The sequence below is a fragment of the Cervus elaphus genome, chromosome 26 (genome assembly GCF_910594005.1).
Source record: "Cervus elaphus chromosome 26, mCerEla1.1, whole genome shotgun sequence".
NCBI classification, from domain to species: Eukaryota; Metazoa; Chordata; class Mammalia; order Artiodactyla; family Cervidae; genus Cervus; species Cervus elaphus.
Genome location: NC_057840.1, coordinates 13,025,328 through 13,053,170, shown reverse-complemented (window position 1 = coordinate 13,053,170; position 27,843 = coordinate 13,025,328). Strand labels below are relative to the sequence as shown.

At 38.3% G+C, this 27,843-nt stretch overlaps 1 protein-coding gene across 2 annotated transcripts in view; it reads left to right on the top strand.

Annotated features, from left to right (window-relative positions):
- Positions 1-27,843, top strand: part of LOC122684216 (cytochrome b5 reductase 4) — a 106,070-nt gene that overhangs the window by 65,872 nt on the left and 12,355 nt on the right. For both annotated transcript variants that reach the window (XM_043888214.1, XM_043888213.1), the window contains 6 exons: positions 2,961-2,993; positions 5,002-5,124; positions 18,014-18,154; positions 19,789-19,941; positions 26,592-26,742; positions 27,042-27,128. In XM_043888214.1, coding sequence (XP_043744149.1) covers positions 2,961-2,993; positions 5,002-5,124; positions 18,014-18,154; positions 19,789-19,941; positions 26,592-26,742; positions 27,042-27,128 — 688 coding nt within the window. The remainder of the gene's footprint in view (positions 1-2,960; positions 2,994-5,001; positions 5,125-18,013; positions 18,155-19,788; positions 19,942-26,591; positions 26,743-27,041; positions 27,129-27,843) is intronic.

The window sequence follows — 27,843 nt, the reverse complement described above, 5'->3', positions numbered from 1 at the left end:
CCCTCGCTGCCTGTCCCGCCACAGCCAGAGGCCAACCATGTAATTCACTTCTGTCTGCTCTGAGAGGTTGCAGATATATCAGGAGAAGGAACTCAGGACTGAAACCTGGAATCAGAGGTATTAATAGCAGATTCCTAATCCATTTCTCACCTGGAATGACTCTAGGATTTCATCCTTTTCTCCTTTAAAGAAGGTAATATTCCAGTTAGAAAGTAAAAATGAAACAAACCAAACAACAAGAGGAAAACTGTATCTTAAGCATGCTTTCTTATGTAAAGAATGTTCTGTTTACTTTTGTAAAACAAACTGAAAATCTCCAGACTCAGCTGACTTGGGATTCTGCTCATGGCTTTCTTAACGAAGGACCTTTAGTCCTAAATGTGATTGAAGTTGATAAATGTTTTTTGTTTCTTATTTTCCCCCTTTCATTAGATTAATCAACCTCAAATCTTAAACCTTTCTTCTGGAAATACATCTTATCTTATTTTTTACCAGCATAAGATCTAATATATATTTCCTCTTAGGGAGAGTATTACCAACAACAAAAAAAAACTCAGATGTCTAAAAAAGTATATATTATTCATTAGATCTGTCATGATTTTTTTTTTAACGAAGACTTCTGTGTCAGCATTTATTATGTTTCACATATTTTATGGCTAGTTTTGTTCACACCGTAGCTAACCGTAGCTAGCACATGCATGAAAAAAACAAAAACTCCGCAGTCAAAAATGTGAAACTCCTGGTTGCTAATATTAAATCAGAATCAAAATTGTAAGTTTCACAGAACCATATTAACATAGAGAACTTTAGAACAGATGTTTGTAGAAATACTTACATCTCCCCCTTCTGGGATGTAAGTTCTGGAAGGGCACAGATTTTTCCCTTTCATCAACTGTGGTACCCACAGCATCTGCAAAATGTGTGACACAGTTCAGTTCAGTTCAGTCACTCAGTTGTGTCCAACTCTTTGCAACCCCATGAACCACAGTACACCAGGCCTCCCTGTCCATCACCAACTCCCGACATTTACCCAAACTCATGTCCATTGAGTTGGTGATGCCATCTAACCATCTCTTCCTCTGTCGTCCCCTCTCACCCTGCCCTCAATCTTTCCCAACATCAGGGTCTTTTCAAATGAGTCAGCTCTCCGCGTCAGGTGGCCAAAGTATTAAGAGTTTCAGCTTCAACATCAGTCCTTCCAATGAACACCCAGGACTGATCTCTTTTAGGATGGACTGGTTGGATCTCCTCACAGTCCAAGGGACTCTCAAGAGTCTTCTCCAACACCACAGTTGAAAAGTATCAATTCTTTGATGCTCAGCTTTCTTTATAGTCCAACTCTCACATCCATACATGACTACTGGAAAAACCATAGCCTTGACTAGTAGATGGACCTTTGTTGGCAAAGTAATGTCTCTGCTTTTTAATATGCTGTCTAGGTTGGTCATAACTTTCCTTCCAAGGAGTAAGCGTCTTTTAATTTCATGGCTGCAATTACCATCTGCAGTGATTTTGGAGCCCCAAAAAATAAAGTCAGCCACTGTTTCCCCATCTATTTCCCATGAAGTGATGGGACCGGATGCCGTGATCTTAGTTTTCTGAATGTTGAGCTTTAAGCCAACTTTTTCACTCTCCTCTTCCACTTTCATCAAGAGGCTCTTTAGTTCTTCATTTTCTGCCATAAGGGTGGTGTCATCTGCATATCTGAGGTTATTGATATTTTTCCTGGCAATCTTGATTCCAGCTTGTGCTTCCTCTAGCCCAGCGTTTCTCATGATGTACTCTGTATATAAGTTAAATAAGCAGGGTGACAATATTCAGCCTTTACGTACTCCTTTTCCTATTTGGAACCAGTCTGTTGTTCCATGTCCAGTTCTAACTGTTGCTTCCTGACCTGCATACAGGTTTCTCAAGAGGCAGGTCAGGTGGTCTGGTATTCCCATCTCTTTAAGAATTTTCCACAGTTTATTGTGATCCACACAGTCAAAGGCTTTGGCATAGTCAATAAAGCAGAAGTAGGTGTTTTTCTGGAACTCTTGCTTTTTCGATGATCCAGCGGATGTTGGCAATTTGATCTCTGGTTCCTCTGCCTTTTCTGAAATGAGCTTGAACATCTAGAAATTCAAAGTTCATGTATTGCTGAAGCCTGGCTTGGAGAATTTTGAGCATTACTTTGCTATCATGTGAGATGAGTGCAATTGTGTGGTAGTTTGAGCATTCTTTGGCATTGCCTTTCTTTGGGATTGGAATGAAAACTGACCTTTTCCAGTCCTGTGGCCACTGCTGAGTTTTCCAAATTTGCTGGCGTTTTGAGTGCAGCACTTTCACAGCATCATCTTTTAGGATTTGAAATTGCTCAGCTGGAATTCCATCACCTCCACTAGCTTTGTTCATAGTGATGCTTCCTAAGGGCCAGTTGACCTCACATTCCAGGATGTCTGGCTCTGGGTGAGTGATCACACCATCGTGATTATCTGGGTCATGAAGATCTTTCTAATACAGTTCTTCTTAATGACTATCCAACTTAGAGAACAGTAAGAAAAGAAAAATTTATCCAGACCCAGACCTGGCCTGTCCTCACACACACATATGCACACCCTGGAGCTTGTGTGTTTCATGTGCTGCCTCTCTCCCTGCCCTGCTCTTTCTTGGTTTGCAGGATTTGTCAGGCTGGGACCATCCTTAAACCAGTGTGGGTTACCCATTTGTGGGCAATTGAGTATTTACTCTTTAATTAATAAGGAGAGAAATGGAACAACTAAAGGAATATATTTAAATAATTTTTCTCAAAGTATTAGATACATTTTGGTTGTATTCAGTTTTTTCTTATGGTTTCTTAGGATATGTTTGAGAGATTTGAAATAGTGCATGAAAGAACTATTTGAATGATCTTATACAGTGTTTGTAGACTGTAGGAATTGAAGTTGGATCTTAACTGAATTTTTTTTCTTTTTCTCCAGCCCTAAGTCATGAGATTCAGGAAGATTTTTCTGGTAAGCTACCAACATAATGTATGTATGTACATATACTCACACATACAAAGATACACACCTATGGGGGACAGCTACCAATGTAATGTATATATGTACATATACAGACATATACATATATATATGTACATATACTGACATATACATACGCATGTATGAGGGGACAGCAGTTTGTCTTATTGTTCATATGTATATTTTCATGTTGCAGAACAGGGATATGATGTTTTCTATATAAACCTACATGTTAATTTTTACATATACCTTTTCCCTGTGGTTTCAGTTCCTCCCACCCCTTGCTCCTTTTCCCTATTCATTTCATCTTTGCCCTTTTCATTTCCTCTCATTAGAAAAAAAATTCCTGTCTCCGTTCTTCCCTCCTGCCCTACTCCTGACATGTAGCTTGTAGAAATATACTTGACCAAACAAGTTTTTCTAAGTGTATATATAAATATTTAATGTTAACAAGGGCTTCCCTGGTAGCTCAGATGGTAAAGCGTCTGTCTGACATGCAGGAGACCCAAAGCATATTAAATTATGTATATCATTACATATAAATGCACAATGGATTTTACACAGCTGTTTAACGGTAGAAGACGCATCAGAGAATGGTAGTTTTTATTTCTTTAGCTTTATTGAGATATGATTGACAAAATTGTGATCTATTTAAAGATCTAAAGTATACAGCATGTTGATTCAATAAAGGTATACATTGTGAAGATTCACACAGTCCATCATCTCATAGGTTTACCTTTGTGTGTAATTTCAGTAACACAAGACAGTGTCATCAACTGCAGGCACCATGTTATACATGAGACCTGCAGACCTCACTCGCCTTACTGAAAGCTCATACTGTTTTGTCCAGCTCTTCCTGCGTCCCCCTCACTCCCGATGCCTGGCGCTGTTCTGCTACTGTTTCTATGAGTTTGAATTTTTTTTTTTTAATTTGCACAAATAAATGATACCATGCAGTATTTGTCTTCTCTATCTTATTTATTTTATTTATTTCATTTAGTATAAGGCACTCTCGGTTTATCACAGATTGTTGCAACTATCAGGATCCCCTTTTTTAAGGCTGAATAATATTCCATTCTATATTCGTATATATGTGGTTTCTTGTTTCAAAGCACTGTGAGATTACATTATACTGGTTCTGTACCTCCCTTTTTCTATATACACCATAGTAGGTTCTATAAATCATATTAATTAAGCTCTTTGAAGTCAAGGACTTTTTATGTTTATTAAGCTTCAAATCAGTGCCCATGGAATTGAATTCATCCGACTGGTCTGTCTTTAAAAGTTATTAAATTGCTGCTGATTTTTATGTTTATAGTGAGGAAGAATAATACTGTTTCTAAAGGCAAAAAGAAATATACTTTAAATCTTTAAAAACACATTTAATTCACAAAATATAATCACCTTTTAAAGCTTATTATATTATTTATATTCATACATCCTAAACTATTTCAAATATTTAAAAATAAAAAGATAATATAAAAGATTTTTAATTATCAAAGATTGATAATTATAAGGATAATTTATAGGGATTCATTCTCCTGGAGCCTCTTCTGTTTATTAAGCTCAGTATTGGTTTACTGAGTTCACTCATAAGACTCTCTCAGATCCCAAGAAATGTTAATAGAGTATAAATTAAATTTGCTTTTGTGGATTCATTCAGTGGCTAGTTTGTATATTTAAGGTTTTTTTTTAAAGCTGTGTGTTAGTTGCCATGGCTCTATTTGAGCTTGTATGAAAACCAGCATTATGTATTAGTTCGGCCCCTGATATATTAATTTGAAAGAAGTTAATCTGAATTTAAGATAAACTGGATTTAACATCATATAAGGCATAAACAATTTTGAGCAGTATGTACCAAAAATTGTATTTATTTCAGTAATGATCAATGTCATTCATATCAGATCAGGACATTTGGGTTGTTTGAGAAAGACTGGTTTAAAAATAAACTCTCATATTTAATATCAATGAATACAAATGGAGTTTATCTTCTTTTCAGTGCTAGTTGTTGAGAATGTGGGAAAAATAGAGATTGTCCTGAAGAAAAAAGAGAATACTTCTTGGAAACGCCTTGGTCATCCCCTGGAGAATCATAATGCATTTATTCCGAAGAAAGATACAGGTAGACTATGCTGTTATTTTGAGTCCTGGGTTCATGAAAATGTATGTCAGTGGCTCAGTTGTACCAGAATTTGGAGGGCTACCTTCAGTGAGCCAAAGGGTCCTTGCATCTCTTTCTAAGGAATTGAAATGGGGCATTGGGGTTGTTATCCTCCTTTTTTAGTTTTTTAAACAGAGATTACATTTCTGACTGCCGTCTAATGTTTAGGCATAATGGGGTCATTAAGTAATGATAGCTAAATGGAGAATACCCACTTAGACCTTTCATTCCTTCACTCCTTCACTCCTCCAAGTTCCCTTTTACAAAAGGTGCAAAAACAAGTAAAGTTTATGCCCTGTAGGCACATCTAATTTTTTTCTGTTAGAGAAGGCACGTTTATTGCCTCTATGCTTACCTAAACCAGTTTCTGAGTTTACTTCCTAAAGATAATACCGTTCATTTTCTTCCTTTATTTTTCAGAGCTTTTAATTTAAGTGTAACATCAAAGGTGTGTGATATAAGTGTTCTGCTTGATGAATTTTCACAAAGTGAATACACTCCATATTTTCTTTGGCAATTGGTAGGATTTGCCTCTTGTTTTGAAATTTCATGGTTTGATAGACCTTAATGGAGGTCTGTTTTCAACTTTTGTGCCAAATGGTCATCCTTTGTGCTAATCTTTCCATTATGGAAACTTAAGACCCATGTGTCTGGCAAGTACTGATCTGTCTTCCCTCCATGGTCTGCTTTTACTCTTTAGAAGTGTTCTTTTTTTTTTTTTAAGACTTTTTAAAAAATATATTATTTTTTATGTGTTTATTTTTGGCTGCACCGGGTCCTTTGATGTGGCACACCTGCTCTTCATCGATGTGCTCGGGCTTTGGCTAGTGTGGTGCTCAGCTTCACGTTGCAGTGGCTTCTCTTGTTGAGGAGCTTCGCTCTAGAGCGTGCAGGCTCAGTAGCTATGGCTTAGTCACCCCATGGCCTGTGGGATCTTAGTTCCCAGACCAGGGATGGAACCCATGTCCCCTGCTTTAGTAGGTGGGATTTTAACCACTGGACCACCAGCCAGGGAAGTCCCTAGAAGTGTTCTTATTTTAAGTCTTTTTAACCAGTTCTCTATTTATCTTGTCTTTTCTCTCTCATTTTCACTTTTGTCCTTTTGTTCTACTTCTTGGGAGTTGTTTTCAGCTGTGTCTTCTAACTGCTGTTGAGTAACATTTCTACTTTCATATTTTTAGCTTCAGAGAATTCTTTTGATTTTTGTTTATTTGTTTTAGCATCCTATTTACTCTGTTCTCTTAGCTTTTTAAGAATTACTAATAGTGTTTTAGAGTTTTTGTTTCCCTGTGTAGCCTAGCCTCACTTTAGTCTGTCTTTCATATTAGATGCTTCCTTTGAATGTCTGCTGATCCTTGACTGCGTGTATTTCTGAGTTGAACTCAAAAAGCTGGTTGGAAACTGTGTGTGTGGACGTTCCTTGCTAACAGTAACGTTCGCTCTGTGGCTGGTTCCTTTCTTTGGATCAGAAAAGAAACATTCGCTGTGTGGTTGGATCAGAAAAGTCTGATGCCAATGTTTTGCTGGAGTCTCTAAACAGTTTTCTACCTTGCACCCAACATTTCAAAAGTTACATGGGAAAAGAAGGCAGGGGTATCTGTAAACTTTAACTTCCTTTTTAAAATTTGTTTTGTCAACTGCCCTGTATTAGTCTACTAAAGTTGCCATAAAAAAGTACCACAGACTTAGTGGGATAATAACAGAAGTTTTATTTTCTCCCAGTCTGAAGGCTAAAGTCTGACACTGAGATTCTGGTAGGGCTGGCTTCTCCCGACGTGTCTCCTTGGCTTGCAGATGGCTGTTTTCACATGATCTTCCCTCTGTGTCTCAGTCCCTGTTGCCTCTTCTTACAAGGACATCAGGCTCATTGGACTAGGGACCATCCAAATGACCTCATTTTAATTTACTTTTTAAAATACCCCATTTCCTAATATAGTGTTGGTCCTTTAATGGACCGGAACCTGGTGGTTCCGAGAGTAAGAGAGAGAAAGAGGCTGCTATCCCCTGGTTTACGCGGGAAGCCAATAGAGGCCTGTTCTTAGGGTTCACGCTGCTGCACGTGGGCACCGGGCACCCTCTCGAGTGGGTGAAGGCACAGTGCGCCTTCTCGAGAGGGGCTTAGAAGCCCGGCAAGAAAGTGAGCTCAGCGGGCCTCCGCGCTCCAAGGAATTAGCCAGAAATAGAGAGAGAGAGAAAGACAGAAAGAATAGAAAGAAAGAAAGATAGAAAGACACGGGGACCAAAGCTCTGATGGAGCAAAGGTGTTTTAATCAACATGGCGTGGGCATATATACTGTCTTACAAGGTGGTTATTCTCAGCAAAGATAAAGATTAAAATTCCAGACTTACAAAACATAAGACGATCCCTATCAAAGAGAGAGTTGCAAACAATCACCTTTTGCCGTATGGCTCATAAAAAGGAAGAGGGTACTTATCACCGTAATGAGAAATGCCTGGATTCCTCAACCCTGGGAAAGGTGTGCCTCTCCTCTTAACTCCTGAATATTCAGGAATCAATAAGGGCCAGAAGGTTCCTGACAGATCCAAAACAGCACACAGGAAGCGTTTTGTTAAATGCTTCCTGACAATATAGTTGGATTCTCTAGTACTGGAGACGTGACTTTAATGTTGAATATTGAGATGCACACAGTTCAGCCTATAAGTCATACGCAATCCAGAGACCCTTTGTTTTGCCCTCTACAAGAGAGCAAAATTCTGATATTTTGCCAGAATAATAGAGAATCAGCCTGTGGCTGTGTGAAATAGGGAAAGACTTCAGAAAGGTGGGGCTGGGGAGACAGATAGGCTTCTTAAATGAACTTCAATCCGGAAAGCAGTTTCAGCTCTGCTTTCCCTCTGATTCCAGAGATAATTGGTCCTGCCGATTTCTGAGCCTTAATGAGATCTTGTATTACAGATGGATTGATTCTTGGCTTTTTGTATGTCTAGTTTGGGATTTAACTTTCCAGTTAACTGAGTCAGTTCTTTCTATCCTTACAGGCTATGCCTTAAAAAACAACCAAACACTCTCACTGTCTCACACACACACACACACACCCACACACCAGCACCATCTTTGCTTTTATTTTAGGGAAGAAACTAATTGCATATATTCAGTTTACCATCTTTAAATATTTAAAACTATAAAAATATATTTGTAGGTAATATTTTAATTTTCAGAAGAGTATCAGGTAGCTGCATTTTGAATACTTATTGTGTGTGGAATGCTATTTTAGGTATGTAACAAATTGTTAGGTATGTAACAAATAGATGGCATCAGGATTATTTTCCTAGGTGGAAGAAAGAACATACATAAACATGGGGTTAAAGAATACTTATATTAAGACATAGGCCAATAAGAGGAAGTTACTTAGTGCAAACTTGAATATATTTTAAGGTAACCTTAAGTGAACAGATGCAGATCAATCTGACCTTGAATGACTCTCCATGAATGAAGGTGAATTTCATGCAATGTTTTGAAAGTGACTTAAAAAAGAAAATCATGAAGGACTTTCCAGATATCATTACTGAGTACTTATTGTGCCAGACCTTTTGCAGGTGGCAGAGAAAGAAAATGTAAGCCATATGTGGGAAAGGTCAAATAGATTCATTTTCCAAGAGCAGGAGGTCTCAATTGCATGGTATAAGGTAGGCAGAAGAGAGAGGAATAATAGCAGATGCAACAGATCAGAAGAGAACACGTAAAAGACCATGAAAATGAAAAAAGATATTATTAAGGTAAAATCTGTTGCCCTGCAACTATCTGACTCTCTAGTGATTGAAAAATCATAGCAAACCAGATAAAAGCTAAGTCCTAGAAATAAATGATACTGAGAACCAAGGTTGACCTCTATTTAGGAATAGTTCGAATGAACATTGCTCAAGTATTCTTCCCTATAATTTCCTGAGGCTTTCCATGAACTCTTTCATCCCTGCCATAAATTTCGGCTTGAGTCGTGAGCCACCATAGTTTGCTTTCTTGTGTGAAATTGGAGCCCCGCTTGTATTTTTCAGTGAATTGGATTTTCTACTTTGGAAAATGATGCAGAGTTTAGGGGATTTTTTTTCTATTTATTTGCCTGAATTAGCACAGATTCATTTCTTCTTTGTCCTTTCTCTTCCCTAACTCATGACAAAAACTATAGATTATTTTCTGCACTAGCAAAGCTGAATACTTACATCATCAAAATATTATGATTTAACCTGCTGTCAGTAAGTTCAAATGTTTGCTCTGTCATGTGATTCCTAGATTTTCAATGTGTATTACCAGAATTATCAATTTTTATGATATTAGCATGCTGACTTCTTCCTTTTTTCTTAGTTAAAAAATTTAAGTTTGAAACTAAGCATGTAACTTGAAGACTTTTAAAGCAATACCTTCTTGTGTCAAATCTAGAGTTTACTTACACAAAAGATTTAAATATAGCAAAGAACATAATCAGAGCAGAGAAACTACTTCATTTTTTACCTTTAATCCAGGTTTAACAGTTGATAAATTAAATTGTATGCATAGAACCAGATTACCATTTGTAACTTAGGCACTTCCAATTATCTTTTTCTTCTCAAAGATGAAGATTATGAGTGAGTATTTGTGTGGTGTGATGTGTGTGTGATATGACCAAGAAACTCGTCTGCTAAGAGTCAGAAACTAATAGAATATTGGGTTGCTATTTCTGTACCCAGCCTAAAAATTTATTTTAATTGTGATTGCCTTTAATATGGGGACTCAGATCATCACACAATTGTTTTGTAAATTTGACAACTAACAGCTCAGTAAATGAATATTGAGATACTAAAGGATAAACAAGATTTTGAAAAGTTGTGTCATAATTTTGATATGTCAACAGCCATTTATAAACCTTTAGATTAAATATATATAGAATCTATAATGGTGGTTTTTTAAATCATGCTGAACTGTATGAAACCACTGCTGTTTATTTTTTACCTAGAAAAATGGCAGTTTTGCGTGATTTGACCTGTTCTTTTATCAGGGCTTTTTAGTTGCTAACACCACATGCCTACATATCCAGAAGTGCTGTCTGTACTTGTAAACGTGCTTGTTGACGCTTTGTGAGCAGTCACTTAATTGAGGCTTTCCACGGGGCCTGGGATTCTGCAGGCAAGCTGTTCGCTGCCATAAGGGACAACAGCTCTTCTTGTCAGTGTATAAGGAACCACCCTCACCCCTTCCCAGCCCTTTCTTGCCTGTGTTTCTTTGCTGCCTAAAGCAGTCATTCAGAATTACTGGAAAAGAAAAGAATCTATGGCTAGCAAGTAAAGCTTCACAGTACTTCATGCTTTTAAATTGCCTGCTCGGCCCAGCAGATTTGTAAAGTTGTCGCTTGCACGGTAACTATAAGATGTGTTATCATGTTGCTGTCTCATTCTCATTTCTAGCAGAACGGCCTGAATATGAAGAATCACAGAATAGATGAAGCAGGCTGTAAATAAGTAAGAAATTATTTACTGTGTTAAAAGACAGAATAGAAGAAGTTTAAAAACTTAGAATTCAAGCACTTTAATGTATAATGTTGACTGAATTATTAGTTATGGAGCTAAGGAAAGGTGATAAGCACAGAGATGTTCAAATCTAGTGACAACCTTACTAAACAATATGGGCCTCATTGTCTAAGGGCCCCATTGAACCTAGTCTTGGAAGAAAAGCTGCCTTTTTCTTAGCTTAACACTGTTAAACTCTACAAAATCCTCACTTTGAAAGAGAGATTCAGCTCACATCAGTCTAGGTAAGATAGTAAAAGAACTGAATACATTTCAAATTTATTTTTAATAGCAATATTAATAGTTAAAACAGAAAGGAATCTATGCCCTATTGTCAATTTACTAATACTGCTTCATTAGTTTTTACCCCAGTATATGGAAAAAGCATGTACCCATACACTTTTATCATTCTGGGTGTCTGAAGATGTGTTATGAATATTTTCTTACTCATATATGCAAGAGTGGTTTGAGTGAAGATAATAAAGCTGTATTACAAGAGGTCAGATGAGATGGTTCGATAGCATCACTGAGTTTGAGCAAACTCCAGGAGATGGTGAAGGACAGGGAAGCCTGGCGTGCTGCAGTCCTTGGGGTTGCAGAGAGTCAGACATGACTTAGCGACTGAACAGCAACCACCAGAGGTTAAGTGAATGCCTTATCAAAATTAGTACAAAGGCTGAATAATTTTTAAATACAGCAGCAAAATTTCAGTCTATGTAATACTTTTAAAAGCACATAATAACTGAAACTTTGTTGTTTCTTCTGAGTAAGTTCATTTCCAGCCCCTCTTTCCTCTCCAGAAGGTGGGCTATGGAGCAGGAAATCCCAAACTTTTGACCATAGCTCAGTCTTTCTGGTGACCAGCCCCCATCCAGGAATCCACCCAGAGTCACCACATGAGAACAAAGATGTTCCTAGTTTTCCCTTATTACTTAGGAATTTAGCAGGGTATTAGGAATCCCATGTTCGAGATCAGAGTTAAAGACAAATACAGTGCCTCCACCCCCCACCCACCTTATTTGCAGCTTTGCTTTTTGAGGTTTCACTTACATTTGGTCAGTCATGGTCCAAAAATATTAAATGGAAAATTCCAGAAATAACTCATAAGTTTTCAATTGCAAACTGTTCTGAATAATATAATGAAATCCCAAGGTGTCCTGCTGGGGGTGTTGAAGAAGAGAGGTACCTGAGATAGATGGTGACTTGCTGAACTGGTTCTTTAATTTGGACATTAAATAGTTACTAGGGAGTACATCATGAGAAACGCTGGGCTGGAAGAAGCACAAGCTGGAATTAAGATTGCTGGGAGAAATATCAGTAACCTCAGATATGCAGATGACACAACCCTTATGGCAGAAAGTGAAGATGAACTAAAAAACCTCTTGATGAAAGTGAAAGAGGAGAGTGAAAAAGTTGGCTTAAAGCTCAACATTCAGAAAACTAAGATCATGGCATCTGGTCCCATCACTTCATGGGAAATAGATGGGGAGACAGTGGAAACAGTGTCAGACTTTATTTTTTTGGGCTCCAAAATCACTGCAGATGGTGATTGCAGCCATGAAATTAAAAGATGCTTACTCCTTGGAAGGAAAGTTATGACCAACCTAGATAGCATATTAAAAAGCAGAGACATTACTTTGCCAACAAAGGTCCATCTAGTCAAGGCTATGGTTTTTCCAGTGGTCATGTATGGATGTGAGCGTTGGACTATAAAGAAAGCTGAGTGGCGAAGAATTGATGCTTTTGAACTGTGGTGTTGGAGAAGACTCTTGAGAGTCCCTTGGACTGTAAGGAGATCCAACCAGTCCGTTCTGAAGGAGATCAGTCCTGGGTGTTCATTGGAAGGACTGATGCTGAAGCCGAAACTCCAGTACTTTGGCCACCTCATGCGAAGAGTTGACTCATTGGAAAAGACCCTGATGCTGGGAGGGATTGGGGGCAGGAGGAGAAGGGGATGACAGAGGATGAGATGGTTGGATGGCATCACCGACTCGATGAACATGAGTTTGAGTAAACTCCAGGAGTTTGTGATGGACAGGGAGGCCTGGCATGCTGCGATTCATGGGGTCGCGAAGAGTTGGACACGACTGAGCGACTGAACTGAACTGAACTGAACTGAGGGAGTTGTAAAGGGTTGGGGAATAGTCTAACTTGTGTTTGAACCGACATGGTTAAAATAATGAGGAAGGTGCTAAAGGACAATGTCTTGGTCTTGAACAGTAGTTCTCAAACTTTTTGAACAAGGCTTGTGAGTTGGTGCAAGAAACTCTCATAACTTCTTCCCCCATCCCACATCTTCTCTAGTGACCCTGTGATCTTGGACAAACTATTTAACTTCTGTAAGCCCCTGTTTCCAGCAGGGAAAATGAGAGTGAATAGGTGCTTTGAAAGAACACTAGGGGAATTCCAGCGGTTAGGACTCCACACTTCCCCTGCAGGGGCGCCTGGGTTTAATCCCTGCTCTAAGAGCTGAGGTCCTGCGTGCTACATGGCATGGCCCAAAAAAAAAAAAAAGTGCTTAGAACAGGAAGGTGTGGACTCCCAATCCAGAGCTCTTTCACAGCTCTCTCCCACTGAACTTTATCTTAATTTTTGCCTTGTGAAATTCTACTCTCTAGAAGGAAAGCTGTAGTTTCTTTTCAACAAGAAGAATAAAGAATGCCCAAATTACCATATTATCCTCATTGTTTCAGTGTTACCCTGAGTATCTCCAGGGTATGTATGTTTAAAAAGGATTTATTCTGGGATTAACAGATACACACTACTATACATAAAATAGGTAACAATTACCTACTATATGGCATGGGAAACTATATTCAATAACTTGTAATAAAACACATGAAAAGATGCTCAACATCACTCATTATTAGAGAAATGCAAATCAAAACCACAATGAGGTACCATTACACGCCAGTCAGGATGGCTGCTATCCAAAAGTCTACAAGCAATAAATGCTGGAGAGGGTGTGGAGAAAAGGGAACTCTCTTACACTGTTGGTGGGAATGCAAACTAGTACAGCCGCCATGGAAAACAGTGTGGAGATTTCTTAAAAAACTGGAAATAGACCTGCCATATGACCCAGCAATCCCACTTCTGGGCATACACACTGAGGAAACCAGATCTGAAAGAGACACGTGCACCCAGTGTTCATCGCAGCACTGTTTATAATAGCCAGGACATGGAAGCAACCTAGATGCCCATCAGCAGATGAATGGATAAGGAAGCTGTGGTACATATACACCATGGAATATTACTCAGCTGTTAAAAAGAATTCATTTGAATCAGTTCTAATGAGATGGATGAAACTGGAGCCCCTTATACAGAGTGAAGTAAGCCAGAAAGATAAAGAACATTACAGCATACTAACACATATATATGAAATTTAGAAAGATGGTAACGATAACCCTATATGCAAAACAGAAAAAGAGACACAGAAATACAGAACAGACTTTTGAACTCTGTGGGAGAATGTGAGGGTGGGATATTTCAAAAGAACAGCATGTATACTATCTATGGTGAAACAGATCACCAGCCCAGGTGGGATGCATGAGACAAGTGCTCGGGCCTGGTGCACTGGGAAGACCCAGAGGAATCGGGTGGAGAGGGAGGTGGGAGGGGGGATCGGGATGGGGAATACGTGTAAATCTATGGCTGATTCATATCAATGTATGACAAAACCCACTGAAATGTTGTGAAGTAATTAGCCTCCAACTAATAAAAAAAAAAAAAATGTAATAATCCGTAATGAAAAAAAACCTGAAAAAGAATGTGTGTGTGTGTGTGTGCATGTATACAACTGAATCACTTTGCTGTACTCCAATTTAAAAATTAAGACTTTTTTTAAGAAGAAGTTAGGTTTCTGAACAAACATTTTTCTGTCTTGTGTTTTTGTTTTACCATCTCAAATTTATTTCTCATTTCCTTGTATAGTTATGCTTATAAAACCAAAAACCTGACACCTTAATATCAGCATTATTCTGACTCAGGTCAACAAATCTGCTTTATCTTCCTTTATCCCCATGTTTTAGGTCTGTGCCTATGTGACTTCTCTCTTCTCTTCAGTGTAAGTGAAAGAGTGAAAGACGAAAGCATTCTTAAATCTTTCTTAAGTCTTTTAGAACCTATGGTTAGCATGTCCCATTGAAATTATGGCACTTTTACTATTTTATTGGTAAGATGTTGAATGCAGGTGACCAGGGTTCGATCCCTGGGTCAGTAAGTTCCCCTGGAGAAGGAAATGCCAACCCACTCCAGTGTTCTTGCCTGGGAAATCCCATGGACAGAGGAGACTGGCAGGCTACAGTCCATAGGGTTGTGAAGAGTCAAACACAACTCAGCGACTAACACAAAGATGTTGACAGTATCTCACAGTGTTAAATAGCAGGAATACTGTGTTAATTCTCTGTCTAGAAAGCCAGTGCATCATTGTAGCCCAAAGTTCCCTTGTGTTTTAAGTATAATCAAAGAGATGCAGACTTACTGGAACAAATCCTTTCTGACAAAAGCTAGAGATGAAATTGTCAGGTCTGAAAATGAGTCTTTTCATCAGAGGGTGTGCACTAGATTTGACTAGAGGAAAGCACTGTGGCCCCTAGACCTTTTCACAGGGGACACCTACCCTGGATTCCGTGCTTGGAGAACAGCACAAGGGCTCTCCACCAGCTGCACATCCCTCACAGGGTGAGGAGTGTGCAAGGCGAGGAATTGTCCCCCTGGATTTGAGGCTCTTTCCTTAATCACTGCACTCCGGGTATCTGGAGCCCCAGAATTCCCTGCACAAATGACCCCAAATCCACTTCTGCCCATGAAATTGTTGTTTAGTCACTAAGTTGTTTCTGACTCTTTGAGACCCCATTGACTATAGCCCACCAGGCACCCCCGTCCATGGGATTTCCCAAGCAAAAATACTGGAGTGAGTAGCCATTCCCTTTTCTGGGGGATCTTCCCGATCCAGATATCAAACCCACGTCTCCTGCACTGGCAGGCAGTTCTTGACCACTGAGCCACCTGGGAAGCGAATCCAAGGAGTGGCCAAGGCTAGTTATGGGGACAGCAAGTAGACAAGCTTGAACGTATGGGCTAGTGTCCCCACATCCACCCAAGGTCAGACAGCGGGGCTGAGAAGAGCAGGGTTCAGGCCACTGACAGTCTGGGGGTGCAGCTCTCGTCCCCCTGCCTTCTTCTCGCATGGAACTCTGAGGAGTTCACGAATCCTAAACTTGAACCTAGCCTTCCAAAGGGGCATTATGAAGGTACATTTCAGGGTACAGCATAGAACTTATTTTATTTAACAGCTGTTTGTCTGATTTATAACTTTCATGTGTTTAGACCTGGAGATCTCATTGCATATTGTGATTTAGTCGCTAAGTCGTGTAGGTCGTGTCTGACTCTTGTGACTGCGTGAACTGTAGCCTTCTCTGTCCATGGGATTCTCCAGACAAGAATACTGGAGTGGGTTGCCATTTCCTCCTCCAGGGGATCTTCTTGACCCAGGGACCAAACCCGGGTCTCCTAAATTGCAGGTAGATTCTTTACCCACTGAGTTACAAGGGAAGCCCTCATCACATATTGGTTGGCCAAAAATCTGTTCCAGTTTTTCTATAACACCTTATGGAAAATCCTGAACGAATTCTGTGGCCAACCCAATATTACCACTCTGGGTCACAGGAAGGGTCTAGAGGACGGGATAAGGAGATCATCTGAACCTTCATTTCTTCTTGTGGGTGAGCCTAGCTCCTTTGATCCTTCATCAGTCTAGCACTGGATTAGGCCTTCTGGTATAACTCTGGGATGGTACCCTTGGCCATGATCTTGTCTAAGTTTTGCCGTGGCCACGATACACTCTTCAGTTTATGTGCATGCTGAGCTACCATGGTACCAGGTAGAAAGATGTAGTGACCAGGGTCTTTTGGGGACCAAGTAAAAAGGGAAGAAGAGAATTGGATGAAACTGTGGCCAAAATGGTTTCTTAGGATTCTATGTGAATTTTAGTTTTCTACTAACCATTGATTATTCGATGTAGGGCCTTCACATGCTAAGGTCTGAAGTAAATCTTTACCTACTTAAATATTTTTAGGTTAAAAAAGCATAATTAGAATAATAAGATGCTTTGTTATTGTCTTTGTTCAGTCGCTAAGTCGTGTCCAACTCTTTGCGACCCCACAGACTGCAACATACCAGCCTCCTTTGACCTCCAGTACCATCCAGAGTTTGCTCAGATTCATGTCCATTGAATTGGTGATGCTATCTAAAACTATCTCATCTTCTGCCGCCCCCTTCTCCTTTTGCTTTCAGTCTTTCCCAGCATGAGGGTCTTTTCTAATGAGTCGACTCTTCACATGGCCAGATATGCTTTATTAGGATTGATTCCTAATACATCTCTGCGAATGCTGTTTCATAAAAAAGAGGAAATTATGAAACAAATCAGTGTCATTAGCCTACTCTGGTATGCTGTTTACATTCAGAGGAGAATTTGCCAGTGAAAATATTCATGCTTTCAGAACTTCTATAATAAGATCTTCCAATCCAATGGTATTATTTTGCTCTATAGCATATTAATTTCAGATATTTCCAGTATTTATGGAAATACTTGATTCCTTTTATTTATATTTTAGTACCACAAACCTGGCATCTTCAGTATTTCATTTAAATTTTTCCAGATAGTCAGAGCTTATACCCTTATTAACCTTTTTCTTTTTGCTTTAATCATATTTTGACTGTTGAAATGTCCTATAATTTATATACATATAAATTTTGTTTGTGTATATATAACACACATACAGAGACACAAGAATGTATATTTTCCTGCCTTTATCAAAGAAATGTTTATAAGTTATTAAATAGTGCTGGTATTGTTAAACTTTAAATGCTTGAGTTTCAGGACTTCGCCATTCTATAAGAAAAGAATTTAAAATGAGCTTTGATGGTTATTAACTATTTTTCACATCTACAATTTAATTGTATAGCTATTGATAAAGACATAAAGGATGAAATTCTTTTAAAAAGTAAATTTAGGAAGAAAAAACTAGGCTTTCATTTCCTAGACTGTAATGGTTTTAATATGCTATAATAACAGACATGAGCAAATAACACTCATTTTATAGAGCTGTTTTTTCAAATTACGAAAGTATTTACAGGTTTTAGGAAATGGATATGTCAGGAAGTAAAATGGAAAAAACAAAGACTATAAGATTTTCAAAATAGCGATGAACTTCTTTCAATGTCCTAGGCCTGTTAGTGAAATTCCAGCTCACTAAAGAGCAGAAGCTGAGTCTGTGCTTTCGAGTAGTGGGTCTGGGAGTACTTCTTATCTGATTTATTCGTCACTAAGAGAAAATGAACTTCTTTCTAGGTTTGTTCTACAGAAAGTGCCAGTTAGTTTCCAAGGAAGACGTGACTCATGATACGAAGCTCTTCTGCTTAATGCTGCCTCCGAGCACACATCTTCAGGTGCCAGCTGGGCAACACGTTTACCTCAAGCTACCTATTACAGGTGAAGCTTTGCAGAGACATTTTCTTCCGTAAGGAGTTTGTCATCAGTACTAATGGAAGCACCCATGTAGGTTATCAGTGAAACGTTTCTGGGCAGCTGGTCTGTGATAGCCCGATTCTGGGTTTGTGGAGGCAGGGTGCCTGCAAGTGGGAACTCTAGCTATGCGGCATCACTGTGCGGAGCAAAGAAATTGTCACTCGTCACAGGGACAGCACCACCAGCATTGTAATTTATTACTTTTGTTGTTCAGTTGCTAAGTTGTCTCCAGCTCTGCAACCTACCAGGTTCCTCTGTGCTTGGGATTTCCCAGGCAAGAATACTAGAGTGGGTTGCCATTACCTCCCGCAGGGAATCTCCCGGCCCAGGGATCAAACCTGTTTTTCCTGCATTGGCAGGCGATTCTTTACCACTGAGCCACCAGGGAATCTGTTATTAACAAAGCCTTAAAAGAAAGAAGATACAGAGCACACAGTCTTCTGTGAAGACAGCTACCAGAAGCATATACTAGCAACTCTTATTAGCCACTTTTAAGTTCAAGGTCATTTATGAAGTTGAATTCATAAAGCTGAAAATGAGTGGATGATTATAGATGATTTCCTTGCATGTTCCATCAGTATAAGAAGCTCTTGTAAATGTATTCCTTACTGTATAAATTCTCTTTCCCTTATTTTCACCCCCAAATTACCTCGTTTACTTGTTTTAAATACCCTTTCAGCTGTTATCTAATATCTTCGTAACCTGTTGAAGCTGCAAAAGGTAACATTCCCTTGTCAGTCCTAGTGTTTCCAGCAAGTAGCTTCACAGACTACCAGCCGGGATTTGATAAATATAGTGTATGATACATACTGTTCAGTTTGTCTCTTCATCATCACTAATGCCAAGTTATTCAATAACTGATATCTTCCCCAGTGTATTTATTGTCAAAGTATTGTATATAATTTACACATAGTTAATTTCATATATGTGAAGGAGCCATGTATAAAATTTTGGTCTTTCAAATGTGTTGACTCCTCTCTGGATTTTGGCTAGCTAAAATATAACATGGCTTCTTATTAATTTTACTGTTTTTTACTATTATATTCTTAGTAGTAGTTGGATTAGTGTTCTTTTCAATTACCAAAGTAATACATAAAATGATAAATTGTTAAAATAATTCAAAAATACAAAATAAAAAGTGAAATTCATGCCTTCCTGGAACCCAAATGATCCCATTGGTCATTGGTATTCATTGTTAAAAATTTGGTATATAATTAAAATTATTGTGTAAGTATCTCCTTGTATCTCTGTGTAAACTTCTAATGCCATTTTTGTTGTGGCCCATTACAAAGCTATATGCTGATGGCATAGATGGTTGTTTTAAGTTTATTAACATAAAATCCTATCATTTTATGCCACACTTAGTACAAACAGATTATTTACATTATGGTGAATTACTGATTTGTTAAAATTATTTCAACACACATTGGCTTGGAGTATATAGACATGTGCTGTATACATATAGAATATAGTCAGAACTGTATTCACAGTAAGGGTACAGTTTTAAATATATACTGATAGCATCATGACATTTTTATGTTTCGTCTTCATTTGTTTAGATTTTTAGAATTGAATTTCTTTGTTTTGATTTTCTCCAGGTACTGAAATTGTGAAGCCATATACACCTGTATCTGATTCCTTATTCTCAGAGTTCAAGGAACCAGTTCTTCCCAACAATATATACATCTACTTTTTGATCAAAATCTACCCTGCTGGATTCTTCACACCAGAGCTTGATCAGCTTCAGATTGGTTAGTATTTTTTTTTTAACTTAGATTTTGTTCTAGATTGGATCACATATGACACTCTCCTTTGGTTGTTTCCTTGTGGAATCTGTCAAATATCGTAAACTCACCATGTCTGCAGCCAAAGTTGTGTTCTCTTAGTCTCCCCATATTCTTTCCATATCCCTCATCTGTTCTTTGCTTCTTTGCAGAATATTATCTGTTCATCCTCCACCCCATCTGGAGACTTGAGTCTTCCCTGAGTCTTCCCATTCAGTTCAGTTCAGTTCCGTCACTCAGTTGTGTCCAACTCTTTGCGACCCTGTGGACTGCAGCATGCCCAGGCTTCCGTGTCCCATCACCAACTCCTGGAGCCTACTCAAACTCAGGTCCATCATGTCAGTGATGCCATCCAACCATCTCATCCTCTCTTGTCCCCTTCTCCACCTGCCCTCAATCTTTCCCAGCATCAGGGTCTTTTCCAATGAGTCAGTTCTTTGTATCAGGTAGCCAAAATATTGGAGCTTCAGCATCCGTCCTTCCAATGAATATTCAGGACTGATTTCCTTTAGGATTCACTGGTTTGATCTTGCAGTCCAAGGGACTCTCAAGAGTCTCCTCCAACACCACAGTTCAAAAGCATCAATTCTTCAGTGCTCAGCTTTCTTTATGGTCCAACTTTCACATCCACACATGACTGCTGGAAAAACCACAGCTTTGACTAGACGGACCTTTGTCGGTGAAGTAATATCTCTGCTTTTTAACATGCTGTCTAGGTTTGTCATAGCTATTCCTCCAAGGAACAAGCATCTTTTAATTTCATGTTTATTTCAATTTAATTTCAATTTAAAGTCATCATCTGCAGTGATTTTGGAACCCAAGAAAATAAAGCCTGTCACTCTTTCCATTGTTTCCTCATCTATATGCCATGAAGTGATGGTACCAGATGCCATGATCTTAGTTTTCTGAATGTTGAGTTTTAAGCCAACATTTTCACTCTCCCGTTTCACTTTCATCAAGAGGCTCTTTAGTTCCTCTCTGCTTTCTGCCGTAAGGGTGGTATCATCTGCATATCTGACGTTATTGATGTTTCTCCCTGTAGTCTTGATTCTAGCTTGTGCTTCATCGAATCAAAGATTCACGTGATATACCCTGCATATAAGTTAAATAAGCAGGGTGACAATATACAGCCTTGACGTACTTACTACTTTCCCAATTTGGAACCAGTCTGTTGTTTCATGTCCAGTTCTAACTGTTGCTTCTTGAACTGCATACAGATTTCTCAGGAGGCAGTTAAGGTTGTCTGGTATTCTCTTGAAAAATTTTCCACATAATCAAAGGCTTTAGCATAGTCAATGAAGCAAAAGTAGATGTTTTTCTGGAATTCTCTTGCTTTTTCTATGATCCAATGGATATTGGCAATTTGATCTCTGCTTCTTCTGCCTTTTCTTCATCCAGCCTGAACATCTCAAAGTTCTCAGTTCACATTCTGTTGAAGCCTAGCTTGGAGAATTTTGAGCATTACTTTGCTAGCTAGTATGTGAAATGAGTGCAATTGTGCAGTGGTTTGAACATTCTTTGGCATTGCCTTTCTTTGGTATTACAATGAAAACTGACCTTTTCCAGTCCTGTGGCCACTGCTGAGTTTTCCAAATTTGCTGGCATATTGAGTATAGCACTTTCATAACATCATCGTTTAGGATTTGAAAAAGCTCAGCTGGAATTCCATCACCTCCACTGGTTTTGTTCATAGCGATTAGTTCATAGTTCCTAAGGCCCACTTGACTTTACACTCCAGGATGTCTGGCTCTAGGTGAGTGATCACACTATTGTGGTTTATCTGGGTCATTAAGATCTTTTTTGTGTAGTTCTTCTGTGTATTCTTGACACTTCTTCTTGATACCTTCTGTTAGGTTCATACTGTTTCTCTGTTTTATTGTGCCCATGTTTACTTGAAATGTTCTTTTGGTGCCTCTAATTTTCTTGAAAAGATCTCTTGTCTTTCCCATTCTATTGTTTTCTATTTCTTTGCATTGATCACTTAGGAAGGCTTTCTTATCTCTCCTTGCTAATTCTTTGGAACTCGGCATTCAGATGGATATATCATTCCTTTTCTCCTTTGCCTTCACTTCTCTTCTTCTCTCAGCTATTTATAAGGCCTCCTCAGACAACGATTGCCTTCCTCCCAGTCCAGTCAATGGCTAAGTTCTGATGAGTCTACCTCCCAGTGGCTTTTTAATCTGTCTTTTCCAACCTTTCTGCCACCTCTTAGATCAATCCTTCATCACCTCTCTCTTGATCTGTAACTGGTCTCTCTCAGTTGCCTCTAACTGGTATCTTACTATTAATCTGCATTTTCCAGTTCCTTATCCATATCTGCCCTGATAATCAATTTAATCATGCTGCTCTGCAGCTTTGATACCTTGGATGGGTCTCCATTACCTAACTGATAACACCCTTTTCATGGCCTATGAAGACTTTGATGAACTCTGAGCTTCACCTCTCACTATACAAAATACTTGCGCTACTCAGACTCTGCAAGTTTGCCATCCTCATTCATGGGTACATGAGCTTTGTAGGAGCCCACTGACCTTCTTTCTACTTGTCACGTTCCTTTGTTTTAGTATTTTTTAAAAATATCACTTCCTTTATGAAACCTCCCTCCTCTTCTGAAGCCCTCAGTAACTGAGTAACCCCTCAGTAACTGTGAACTTTGTTCATAGCTCTAGGATAAGAATACATAATATTTCTTATTTACAGGACTTTGAGTTTAAGCGTATAGATTGTCTTTGTATTTCCCATACCTAGCAGAGCAGTTGGCACATAATGGGCTCTCAATAAAAGTACTCTGAAAGAATTAATAAAGGGACTATAATGAAATCTACTAATATTTAGATATTCCCTCCCTTACTGTTTTACTCCTTTTTCTGTGTCTTCAACTTTTCACTGCCTTTTGCCTAATAATAAATGTGCCCTTCCCCCTTTAAGACCATATTAGTAGTTATATCGAGTGAAATAGATTGCTGAAATTTGGAAATAGAAAAAATTTATTGCTATCTGAAAGTTAAGCTCAACAGTCAACACATAACAGATGTGATGAGGCATCTTTGGTTACATAAATCAGAATATTGAACATAAATGTGAACCCATAGAATTTTGGAATACCTGCAGATCTGATGAAGGTGATACCACCTCGTGAAGGAGTAATATAGAAGGTGGAAACTTAACCAGTGGTATTATAGCCTGTCTGTAGACATTGTGTATCAGAGAACAGGGTGGAGAGGCAGCCTACAGCATGCAGAAGGAAGCTGAAATAGTAACGTCAGTGTTTTTTCAACTTTATCTAGGGGCGCTCTCATGGCACAGACACTGGCGCCCCTTAGAGGGTTGTACACTGGCGTGACCGTGATAACTCAGGAAACTCCGTTATGACCTACAGGAGCTACCTTATCAAACTATCCACTTTGTTTCAATTCTATGTTCATCAAGCAATTTTATATGATTATTTTGGCCGTCCAAATGGTCCAGTTTTTTATCTTCCTGCACTGGGAATGAGAAGCCCTGGATGGAGCTCAGATCACTAGATGCGGGTAGTCTGGCTGAAGATCCGTTGCCATTCTGGCAGGTGTGCTTTAATCTCTTGTGAATTAGAGTAGCATTAGGTCCTTGCCTGCGGAGAATGCAATGGCACCCCACTCCAGTACTCTTGCCTAGAAAATCCCGTGGATGGAGGAGCCTGGTGGGCTGCAGTCCATGGGATCGCTGAGAGTCGGACAGGACTAAGCGACTTCACTTTCACTTTTCACTTTAATGCACTGGAGAAGGAAATGGCAACCCACTCCAGTGTTCTTGCCTGGAGAATCCCAGAGACGGGGGAGCCTGGTGGGCTGACGTCTGTGGGGTCACACAGAGTCGGGCACAACTAAAGTGACTTAGCAGCAGCAGCAGCAGGTCCTTGCCTGAGTCTAATCAATCTTATGACATTGGAAAGACTGGACTGTGCACAGAAGTTATGAAGATAATATCATTCTGTGAGGCTTCTTTAGTAAACAAACAGCTGACTTTTTCTTGAGGATATTCTGATCTCATAGTTCCTTTCAAATTATAACAGGGAGCTTCTGTTACTTTCTAATGTTTAACTCACCAATTAATACCCAATTCTTACTATCCTTCCATGGACAAGAAAGGGAAAAGAGATGAGCAGCCAAGTATTTAAAAATAAACCAGAGCATTTGAAATTGTTTTTTAAAGTATGGACAGCTTTATTTTTTTATTTTTAATATTACATTGAAAATTTCTGAAATGTCCTAAAGACAGTTCTCTTATCTGAGTGGTGCACAGAGATTATATCAGTTGCATACCAGAAAAGGGTTTATTCAACTATTTTGATTATAGATTCAGTACTAGTGTGCCCCAAGTATGGTCTCTGATCATGCTTTGTTTTTATAGGAATTCAGAACGGCTCTTGTTTTATTTTGGTTTTTTTCAGTTGTGTTTAAAGACGTTTTTATTGAAGCATCGTTGGTTTACATGTTGTGTCAGTCTCTTCTGCACAGCAAACTGACCCAGTTACACACACAGAGACGTTCTGTTTTTAATGTTATTGTCCATTAGGGTTTATCACGGGATATTGAATGTAGTTTCCTGTGCTATACGGTAGGACCTTGCTGTTTATTCATCCTATATGTAATAGTTCACATCTGTTAATCCTGAGCTCCCAGTCCTTCCCTCTCCCACCTCTGCCCCCTTGGCAACCACAGGTCTGTTTTCTATGTCTGTGAGTCTGTTTCTGTTTTGTAGATACGTTCATTTGTGCCATTAGATTCCACGTATAAGTGACATCTTATGGTATTTGTCTTTCTCTTTCTGACTTACGGCAGTTAGTATGATAATCTCTAGTTGCATCCATGTTGCTGCAAATGGCATTACGTCATTCTTTTTTATGGCTGAGTAATACTCAATTGTACACATGTACATTTATCCATTCATCTGTTGCTAGACATTTAGATTGTTTCTGTGTCTTGGCTACTGTGAACATAGATGTGCATGTCTCTTTTTGAATTATTGATTTGCCCAGGTAAATGCCCAGGCATAGGATTGCTGGATCATATGGTAATTCTATTTCCAGTTTTCTGAGGAACCTCCACACTGTTTTCCATAGTAGCTGTACCAATTTACATTCCCACCAAATGAGTAGGAGGGTTCCCTTTTCGCTACACACTTTCCAGCATTTGTTGTTTGTATATTTTTTAATGATGGTCATTCTAACTGGTGTGACGTGGTACCTCATTGTAGTTTTGATTTTCATTTCTCTAATAATTAGTGATGTTGAACTAATGTGCCTATTGGCCATCTGTATGTTCTTTGAAGAAATGTCTACTAAGATCTTTCACCTATTTTTCCATTGGGTTGTTTGGTTTTTTTGTTGTTGAGTTGTATGAGCTGTTTGTATATTTTGGAGATTAAGTCCTTGTCTGTCACATCATTGGCAAATATTTTCTCCCATTCTGTACATTGTCTTTTTTTTTTCTTTTTATAGTCTCTTTTGTGTGCAAAAGTCTATACCATTTGTTTATTTTGTTTTTATTTCTATTGTCTAGGGAGACTGAGCTAAGAAAACATTAGTACATAAGATAATAATATTTAAAAAATGCATTTTGCTATGCAAAACCACCTAGGCTCAAAAGGCTACAATTTTTGTACAATTTTACCATTTATATGACATTCTGGGAAAAAGCAAAATTGTAGGAATGGAACAGATAAATAGTTGTGAGGGGTGGGGTGAGAGGTTGAATACAAAGGGGAATTTTTAGGGTGATAGAAGCATTCTGTATGCTATTGAGATGGTGGACACATGACTATGCATTTGTCAAAGACCATGCAGAGTGAATTTTACTATGTGAAAAAAATATAAAACTTTCAGAAGAAAATGCAAGTTCTGCAACTTGTGTTTGGTGATGTCAGGGAATCCCAGATGGAATTCAGAGTGTGACTAATGAATCTGTTTTACAAATGTATGAAGTAACCTCAGTGAAGGGAGTGGGGAATAAAATAAACTGAACTAAAAAAATTAAAATAAAATGGGCTAAAGAATTCTCTCAAATTATTAACAGTATCTAGGAGTGATTTTTATTGCTATATATTTGTGTATTTTTGAATGTTCTTTGGTAAGGAAATGTAACTTTTGTAATTAAAAAATTAACAGTAAAAAGATAATAACATATTAGAAAGTATTTCTATTTCAATTTTTTTCTCCTACTAGGTTTATTACTATGATTAAGAATCAGTATGTAAGTAGTGAATATATATTCTCCACTCTGTACTATGCAAGACAGGTATACACAGACTCTGCTTTTGAAATACTTAGTTTTATCAATAATTTAGCAATCAAGACTTTTTGATAATTTGTGGCAGTAGTTTATAAATTAGAGACTCCAGATGGTTTAGGAAAATAATGTTGGGAAATAAGTATAATCAAACCTTATTATTAATTTGATTATAATGAAAATTTGAGTATAATGACATACTTGGGGGCCTAATGAATATTCGCAAAACTGCTTACATTCCTTGAAAACTGAGATGTAGTCTGATAATTATGCAACCTGCTTCTCCTAGTGTTCTGTTTGAGTTTTCCTGATTTTTTTTTTTTCTGATTTCATGTATATTTCATTGTGTAGGAGATTATGTTTCTGTAAGCAATCCTGAGGGCAATTTTATAATATCCCAGCTCCAAGAATTGGAAGATCTCTTTTTATTGGCAGCAGGAACAGGCTTCACACCAATGGTTAAAGTACTGAATTATGCTTTGACTAATATACCCAGTCTCAGGTATGTCATTTTACATTTAATTACTATCCCTTTTGAGGCTGTTAGATTAGTAGAAGGTATTCTAAATTGATTAAAAACTCAGTGGACTTCAACAGACATGTTCTCATCATCGGTCATCATTTCTTACTCCTTCTCTACTCTAAGCTGTTTTATTCATTTGATTCCTTTAGTTTTGATACCTTTGATTACCTAATTGGCACTGAAAAACATTCTTGCTAATTCACGGTTAGAATTTCCATTCGTGCATATTTTAAATATAATTGAAATAGTACTTTTGAATTGTTGTTTTTTCTTTTAAGGAAAGTGAAGCTGATGTTCTTCAATAAAACAGAGGATGACATAATTTGGAGAAGCCAGTTGGAGAAATTAGCATTTAAGGATAAAAGGTATTAAAGTAGTACTAGCTCTGTGTTTAGATATTTTCATACGTGTTCAGTCAGTTGAGACCTTAACCTCTTTCAGTTCAAGTTTTTAGTTGACCAGAAAACTCCTTCTAACAAAAAGTAAACAAATCAGTAATTCTCTTTAAAAAAATTTAAATGCAAGTAATGTTAATACACCTTTCCCAAAGAAATACCATTTGATAAGGTCAATGTGACATCAAATATGTATTGATAAAATATATAATGGACTTTATAATGGACTTGATTGTTTAAATTAAGAAAAAAAATTTTGTCGGCGCCACATTGCTCATGGGATCATGTTCCCCAACTAGGGATCAAACCCACACCCCCCACACTGAGAGCTCAGAGTCCTAACCGCTGGACCGCAGGGAAGTTCTGGGCTTTCTGTTTATATTGTTATTTATAGTGAGTTGGGTTTCTTTGAAAATGATCCAGTGTAGTCAGTTTGGTAATTCAAGATTTTCTAATTATAATGGGGACAAATCAAATCAGTTTGGTGAGATGAGTTAAACAAAAATAAACATGTTTTGGGACTTCCCAGGGGGCTCAGTGTTTAAGACGCTATGCTTCCAGTGCAGGTAGCCTGGGTTCGATCCCTGGTCAGGGAGCTAGGTCCTGCATGGTGCAACTCAGGATCCCACATTAAATAAATAAGCAAACATGATTCTCTGCTACAGGATTCCTTAGAGTCTTCACC